Raw genomic sequence first — 9077 nt, forward strand, 5'->3', positions numbered from 1 at the left:
TGAGCTTTGGTACATTTTAGTTTGGATTCGGTACAAAATAACTGTGTACTTGATAGGTGAGAGCTACCCGTCGTTTGTATGAGGATACATGCGACTTGCTGCGGGAACGCAGCCATAGCCTAATTTTACGCGAAGACCTTGAAACAAAACTGAGCGTATCACTGGCCAATATGGAAATGGAGCTGGGTAAGTGTAGTCTCCAACAGACGAGTGATGGTGAGACAAAGGTGTTCCTTAATGTGCTAGCACCGCACGAAGATATTGATCACCGTAAGAAACAGAAACCATTCTGGTTGCGCTTGCGTGGACACCATGGATCCCATGGTCATCAGGGATCAAGCGGAGCGTCTGGTGGGAAAAATAGTGCTGGAGCGACCAGCTCGAGGGATGCTGTTAGCAATTGGGGCGTCGGTGAAGTGGTCACATGGCTGGAGGCCATGCAGTTGTCGGAATATGTGGACAGTTTCATTAAGAATGACATTCGAGGCAAAGAATTACTCACGCTGGCCAGACGGGACCTAAAAGATTTAGGAGTTACAAAAGTTGGTCATGTGAAACGTATACTGCAAGCAATCAAAGACTTCGGTAGTTCGAGAGGATAAAGCGTAGACCGTTCAGTCCATCACATTGAAACGAACGCTATACTACACTACTGAAAGTAACTTAATAATTTGAACACTATTCCGAAGCAGTTGTCGATATACACAAAAATGCATTTCGTTCCCGGCGATATTTCACTGAGAGCAAAAAGCATTACATTTTTTTAATAATCATGAAACTAAAAGACTTCGTTTACTCACGTATAAAACGTATAATTCCAATCTGTCTAGTACTATTTTCCCCGTAACCTATAATATTCAATGAACAACTGAAAAGCAAACATTGCAATGAAACAATTAGAGGAAGTAACGAGAAACATAAGCATCTAATTAGTAATGTAAGCGTAGCGCATAGTGTTACCAATCGGTACCCCGGATGCCGACAGTTTGATGGATTACAAGCTGGAGTAGCAACGACAGGAATCAACCAATATCAATTTTACTCGAATCATAAGATGTAAAGCCTAAGACATAAGCGTAATGTTGATTGTGTGGTTTAGTTACAAATTCTCCATTATTAAAACTGTGGTCGAGTCAGTGTGTGCGAACGTAAATTTCCCACTTCCCTTGATCCTGATTGTTTTCCCAATGTTGTTAAACTTGACGAGAACATACGTGAGATATACAAAATACAAAAAATACAAAGCAAACGTATTCTAAAACAAACATAACAAACCAACATGAACATCTATCGAGAGCGAACAGAACAAACTTTTGCCATTTGTGTTCCTACTTTATGTGCTGTTGAGTGTTTATTAACGAGCAATCTAAAATGTGTGGAATGTGTGGACGGATGAATTTACAAAAAAGCAACATTAAACTAGATGGAACTAGAATATATACATTATACATGCAAGATTCGTTCGTTCATGATCCTTAAAACTAGTTTTATGAAGTATTATAATTACAAGATTTACGGAAAATATGTGAATGTTTCTTCTTGTAGAGATATATAAATAGTATTCAGGGCATCCTCCGGTGAGTGGGAAAGTTCTTTGCTGGTGGCTTTGGTAGAAATAAATTTGAAACTTTACCGTATGTTGTAAGATAACTACGTACGCTTTGGAACATAACCTACGTGCTTTAGAGAACCATAATGACTTTGATGAGAATCTTGTAGCCTTTTCCCAACACTGATATCTCTCGAGTATCGGTGATATTACTGAACCCTACGTCTGTTTGCACAATGAAGTTTGTGAAATGATTCTAGCCCTAGCTAAAATTTTTAATCCGGACCAGGTTTTATTCGATTGTTCTTTATCATCAGATTATGATGTGTTCCAACGCAAAATAAAACGACAACGAAGGTGACAAGGAATGAACTATTTAGCAATTATAGATCCCTCCATTCTTGAAATATTCTGAAATATCGAAATTAACAGCAGAGTACCTAACTGGTTGATGTTCCCATTACGAATATCCCTTTAGCACAACGTTGAACAGAGGATCCTCGACTTGGGGAAGTATCCTTGTAGCGAGCTGCAGACCCACATTCTTAATTTTGATCAGCTCTTGTCGATCAATCATTTAATATGCGACTTTGAACTATATAAAAAGATATGGCGAGCCTAATAATTGGTATTCAGAACTTTTTTGGTGAACCTTTTTTTCTTCGATGGGTCCGAAGGCGAAATTATTTATTGAAACAAATGCAAGAATGAAAAGATTCTTGCATCCGTCCTAATGGATTTTCATCAATGCTACTTAACTTGGTAAGTTTCTTGTAGTCCTTGGATGGGGCTCCGAAGCAATGAGGTTATCAAAAAGATTGAGTCTTATGGCAGAAGTGAACAACTGTAAAATTAACTTCCGTTGAATACACACCACGGTTCGTAATCACCATTCTTCGTGGACGCCTTACTATGGTGAGTAAAACTACTAACGTCGTCGTCGCGTTTTCGGATCCAAGCAGTTCTCAGAAATTGAGAAATTGAGACTACCCTTTCAATGAACCCCCTGTCACTATGGCGTTCGAAGTAATGACGGTTGTGTAACATTTACCCAAATACTTTTCACCCGAAACACGTTTACCCAAAGAACATTCACTCGAATATACCAGATACCCGAATTACATCTACCCGGATGTAACAAAAATCCTAATGCAACATTTACCCGAATGTAAAAAAAAATCCGAATGCGTCATTTACCCGAATGCACAATTCACCCGAAGGAAGAAGGAATGGTTCCGACAAATCAGTTTATGCGGTTTGACGATTCTCTGATAGTAAATAAGAATAAATCAAATAAGAGAGATCAACAAAAAATCCGTAATAAAATAAAAAATTGTAATGAGGAAATTTGAAAATGATTCGCTGATTCATTGTTTAGAAATTAATGTAGGTACAAATAACAAAAAAAACATTAAAACCGGTTTTAAAATTCATGGTAAAAAAACAAAAAAAAGAAAATTCATACCGTGGAAAGCTTCTAGGGTTAGTACTTGGTCGTGTAACCTGCATGGATTCCACCAGCTTCTGGCACGTGGTGATCGGAATGGCGTACCAACAAGCTTGGATCCTATCCCCCAGTTGCTGCTTATTTTTCGATTTCTCCGTGTACGCCGACCTTTTAACGATCTCCAATAGGTCTCTATAGGGTTCAAATCCGGTGACTGCGCTGGCCACTCCATGAAGTTAATTTTGTTATCCTGGAACCACTTTTGAATGGTCTTGGCGGTGCACTTCGGATCGTTATCCTGCATGAACTGCCATTTCAGGGTCATCTCCTACACGGTGGGTGGCAGCACAACATCCCTTAACATTTGGCTGTAGAGGTACTGATCCATGATCAGTACAAGGGGCCAACCCCGTACCAGGAGAAGCACCCTCACGCCATAATGTTCCTTCCTCCATGCTTGAATGTCTTCGTGGTATACTGTGGCATGTACGCACAGCCTATTAGGCGATGGACCCATGTTTTTCCATCCGAGCTGATGAGGTATATTTACGGACCGATCCTATCGAAGTGGTCTTTCGCGGCTTCAGATGCTTCGGCGTCGATATCCGGGCCTTCCGGGGGTTTATACCGCCGCTGAACTGTCCACACTCACGGACGAGTTCAGTTCGTCCCGGATCTTTTCCAAGGCCATGAAGGGATCTTTCTTGAAGGCTTGCTTTATGGCAGAGTCATTCTTCGGTCATTTTTATTGTGCGTCCGGTCGTTTCGGATTTTTATGCGGTCGTGGAGGGCATTAAACACAAAGGTTTTGAATCGTCCCAAATACTCTGTGATTTCGCGTTGGCTGCTGTCTGCCTTGGACATTTTGCGGATGACCATCCGCTGTGTTTCCGTGCGCGCGACCAATTTTTCGTTGACTGGAACTAGAATTCGAGAATTAAAACCTTACATACTTCTTGTATACATGATGTATTTATGATGTATTACCAGGATCCACAAAACACAAAATACCACCGAGAAGCAATCAATTATTCTTAAAAATCGGTTGAAATAACACTCGAAACAGCCGAATTTTGATGCGTCATTTTAGTTGTTAAGTATGCTTAAAACGCATTTTTTAATGAATGACTATTGATTTAACTACAGACATAAATTTCTTCGAACAAGGTAATTAAATTGTTATAATTGGATTGAAGCACTGAATTGGATGATTTTTTCTCAAAGTTTTGTAACTTTCTTTTTTTTTTGCTTGAACAATGGTCTTAATGTTTCGTCGGACACTGTAAATATAAAATTACCTTCTAAGAAAATATAGTAGTGAGTAGTATATTCGGGCAAATTTTACATTCGGGTTTTTGTTGCATCCGGATAAATGTCCATTCGGGTAGATGTTCCATTCGAAAAACTGTCACATTCGGGTATTTGTTACATCCGGGTGATTGGATTTCGGATGAATGTCTTTCGGGTAGCTGTCTTCCTACGGACCTACGAATTCCTCCAGAAACAGAGTAAACTACCAACCTTTATTTCTGCGGAAATCGGTATTTCTGCGGTATCACTCTGTCGTAAATAGGCCATGGTATATATACAGGGTATAAGAAAGGCAAATACCCTTAAAACTGCCTAGTCTCCTCCAGAGATGTCGAAGCAGCTTTGAATGCCACTTCCAACTGCTGTACATAATTTAGGCTGACTACAATGAATGTATTCGCTGTGCGAGTAAACTTACCCTACATCCTGAAATTGATCAACAGAAACTTCAATGTGCAAACAAGACATTCCCGGTTTTCTCTTCGAGGGCCGAACTCAGATTCTCTCACAATGAAAAGACAATCGTTAATCGTTAATCGTAACTACCAGCCAGACCCGCCCAATATTAAGGGGACAGAGAGTTCATAGATTTTGGCATATATCGTAGCATTTAAGTACCAATCCCAATTGAAATTCTATATTTCTTGATCGACGGAGCAAAGCGAGTGGATCAAATTTTAACAACACGTTAGGCATAGAATATATCATGTAACCATATTCACGTTGAGATACTTATTTGAGTCAAAAACTAGTAATAGAAATCGTGTTGTTGACAAAAGGCAAATTTCATAGTACTCGTAAGTATCGCTAGTAAGGTTCTACATCGCGGGTAGGTAACATAATTGGTAAAACAAGTCTACAACCTAGATTTAAATATATCCAACTGACAGTTTAATGTTGACCATTGCTGAATTAGAAGGAACTATGTTGAAAATTAAATTCAAAATTAACTAAATAAGAAACAATGAAATGTCTATAGCTAATAAGTGAGTGAATCATCAAACCAAAAACGACTCATTCAGACGATAATCAAAGATAATCTACTTTACCCAGAAAAAAAAATTGTAATGCGCAATTTTCTCACCAAATGCGTCACGCGAGAGTTTTCTTGTGGCGTTGTATTTGTTCATCGATATTCATCACGTGTTTTGCACACTGTTTGTCAGCACAATTCCAGATGAGGTATGAATCAATGTAAAATACGTTTAGATGTTCTATGTTATCGGGAAGAAAATCCCGAATTGCTGAGCGAAAGTGTCATCTTCGTCTTCATTTACTTCATCTCAGTCCGATCACCGATATTTGTAAGGAAATTTTATTCCAATACTCTGAATTGCATAAAATTCTTGAAGCATATTCGAAATACGAATGCATTTGCCAACCCTCTCACTTCTTTATAGGACCTCAAAACCTGGTGGATTTGCTCGAACAAAAGATCCTAATGGCGGACTCATTCACGATTTTTTCTGCGAATGATGATCTCTCATAGTCATTCCGGATCGAGTAGATGTCCGGAGATCCATTACTGTGATTTTATTATCATTAAACTACTGTTCGACCAATTTGGTGATAGGCTTGGGTTAATTATCTTGTTGGAAAAAGTTTTATCGGCATTTTCTACTCTGCATACGACAACATAACAAGCACGTCAATATACACGAAAGAATGCACAATCCCTTTTATTCGTTTAATTGGACCAAAACACATCCACCACTTTGTGATATTCATTGTAAATAAGTAGAAAACGCAGAACACAATACTTAAGTTGTACAACAGAGCCTCTTTCTCTGGTTTCTCCATTTTGAATAAGGAAAACAAAGAAAGTATTTTATAAAACAACTTATTTCTCATGTTATTGTGGGACACAATACAGCTGAAGAATCAATGACAATTCAGTTCCCATCTTAGAACATTGAAGTTAACTGACGTTTTTTATAATTGTTTATAGCTGATTCAAATGTTTTGTCCACTACTGCATGTAAGCAATCTAACAGAAATTTTGGAAATAAATAATTACGTTGTACAGAAAAAAAACATTATTCATCGGACCATATAAAACTGAAAAATAATTCTTACAGTTAAACAGAATAAAAAAGTATTAAAAAACTTTTTGATTTGGAAAATAATCTTTGATGTTGAACGCATACTTTAGTGGCAAGATCTTCTTCACTAAAGGTGGAAGTACACTGTAACGCGGAGGTCACATATTTTACAGTTTTCGACTGGTAAAATTTGGTACAAATACTACTTCAATTATCAACAGTGGCAAACAATGTCAAACATCGAACATTTGATTGGAATATTTAACGTATGTCAGTTCATGGTTTGTTGAACAGCTCCAAAAAAAGTTTCAGAAAACAAGAACTAGATATTTGCTTTGTGGGTTCTATTTTAAATATATTTGATCAGCACCATCAATACACGTTAATTAAATTTTATCCATCAAAAAGTGTCAACTGCTTGGCTTCGTTCAAACAGTGTATAGACACATTAACTCAATTTGAGAGTGATGAGTTTCAGATCGAATAGCGTACAATTATTCGTAGTTTATACAGTTTTTTGTACACTAATCTGAATTTCAGTGAATAAGTGAATATCGTAAAGTCTTTCTAGGATGTGTAAGTCTTCCTTCGTTATAGATTGTGTACCCGTATATTTTGTTGAAGAACCTGAAAAATAGAGTCCATGCGGAGTTCTAAAATGAGATCGAACGATCATTTTTGATTGATTGATGATATTAGCTGGCGTACTTTGCGTGGCTATTTCGGCTTCTAAACATCCACAATGCGATAAGATGATATGAGCAGATCACTTTATGAATATTACTGTTGGCTAGGTTCTTATAGTTATTCAAAAAATAACTCTATAATATATTTCAAACAGACTGCTTTAGTGAAGGACCAAAAACGTAATACAAACAGTAAACAAATACCGGGGGCATAATATCTTGTTAGTGTTGAATACGATGTTACCGCCATTACGGGTACAGTTATCACACAAATGGACATTCATTTTAATAAAAATTATATCAAAGACTTCGATGCTTGATAAAATAAATCCACCTAACCATTTTTCCGTTTAAACTACTTCAGACACTATCGTTTCAACGAGGTAATATATGAATAAGAAAAGCAAATATATTAAATGTTTAGTTCTTGATAGGCGAGTAGTTGCACAACAATGAAAATATATCTATAAAAAGTAAATCTGTTTAACAACAACGACAGAATACTACTATAACAACATATTTCATGATATTGTATAAATTCATCGAGTGCCCAATCAATGTTGAACCATGTAGAAGAGGATCAATCAACCGACTCCAACCGACTCCAAGTCGAACAATTCCTAGCACACCTTCATACCTTTCACATTGTTTAAAGACTGTCATCAATTTACGCATGCTATCTGTGATATTTTCACGATCATCTACAATAATATAAATAAAGCAAGGAAACCATGTAAACCAACGATGATTCGGGAATCAGTACGTTGTACACTCTGAAAATTCAGCGAATTTCAACAAAACCTCCGTACGAAACATTTCACAGTAAAACTTTCGTCTTATATAGTAAGGAAAATAATATAAATGATATTGAAGTAAATAACAAAAGAAGTAATCAAATCTTTACCAACTTAAAAGCAGAACAAATAAATTCACAAATATTACCAGATGAATAAACAAAATAGATAACTTACAGACCAAACACAAAGCGAAAAGCATAGCAATTAAGTTGAAGTAGAATCTGTTACAATAAAAACTGTTGAAATGAAATAACTCGGACGAAAGGTTCCGTTTTTACAATGTACAAACTTCGTTGAAATATTGCCCATTTGTAAAAAAAACAGCAGGTAAAATGATAAAATCTACGATGGTGTTGTAGAATTAAAACCTTTACCCCACAATTTTCCCACTCTTTTTGCAGTGCAATATGAGGAAAGTAATAATAGTGAAACATTCAGATTCCGATTATATCCTTCAAATAAAGAAACTTTAGAAAGCACACTCTACAAAGGGATTTTTTATGGAATGAATAAAAAAAAGAACCCCATTACAATATGGATAAAAATAATAACGAGCAAAATTCTTTCCAACTCGGATTATATGACAGGGCCCAATGTTTTTCCGACCATCGATTGGCTACGTCATCTTAACGGTGGCAACATGGATACTCAGATTTCGACGTTCTACAGAAATATTTCAGAGGTACCTCATGTCTATGTAAATGTAAATGTGGTGTAAAATGGAACTGCATGACAAGGGCAACATCTTCTCGCAAAACTCGCGAATGATTTTAGAACAAAGTTCGATCGGTGATGGCATTAATCTTTACACAGTCGGAACGGAGTATGAAAAATATAGAAAGTGGTGTCCATGATATGGAACAACAAAACTATTATGCTCAATTCGCTTGTCTATTTTAGAATCAAACGAAATTTGAGAACTAACTCAGTGAATGACGAATATTAGCCGACAGCATGCGGCCCACGAATGCATTGATTTTTTTAAACATCGTATGTTTGTTGTCCGTTGAAGTGTTCACTTTCAGTGCCTTGGTCTTTGAGCACATATCAAAGAAGATACGCCGCAGTTTTCTGGCCTCTCTTTACGCAACCGCAGTATCCTGTAGTAAACTCAATGACGAAATGCGTTTTCGACTTTGAAAGAGACCCAGAAATCCGAAGCTCAGCATTCAAGGACCTTGTCGAAAAGGTCCTCGGTGACGGAGCGAATGTAAGAACATCGGTAGAATGCAGGAATTTCAGTAT

At 37.1% G+C, this 9077-nt stretch overlaps 1 protein-coding gene across 2 annotated transcripts in view; it reads left to right on the top strand.

Annotated features, from left to right (window-relative positions):
- Positions 1-8308, top strand: part of LOC129774039 (diacylglycerol kinase eta) — a 265856-nt gene extending 257548 nt beyond the window's left edge. For both annotated transcript variants that reach the window (XM_055777737.1, XM_055777738.1), the window contains one exon: positions 57-8308. In XM_055777737.1, the coding sequence (XP_055633712.1) occupies positions 57-602 (546 nt within the window). In that variant the 3' untranslated portion in view covers positions 603-8308. The remainder of the gene's footprint in view (positions 1-56) is intronic.
- Positions 8309-9077: the final 769 nt, after the last annotated feature.

Source organism: Toxorhynchites rutilus, chromosome 3 (assembly GCF_029784135.1).
Source record: "Toxorhynchites rutilus septentrionalis strain SRP chromosome 3, ASM2978413v1, whole genome shotgun sequence".
NCBI classification, from domain to species: Eukaryota; Metazoa; Arthropoda; class Insecta; order Diptera; family Culicidae; genus Toxorhynchites; species Toxorhynchites rutilus.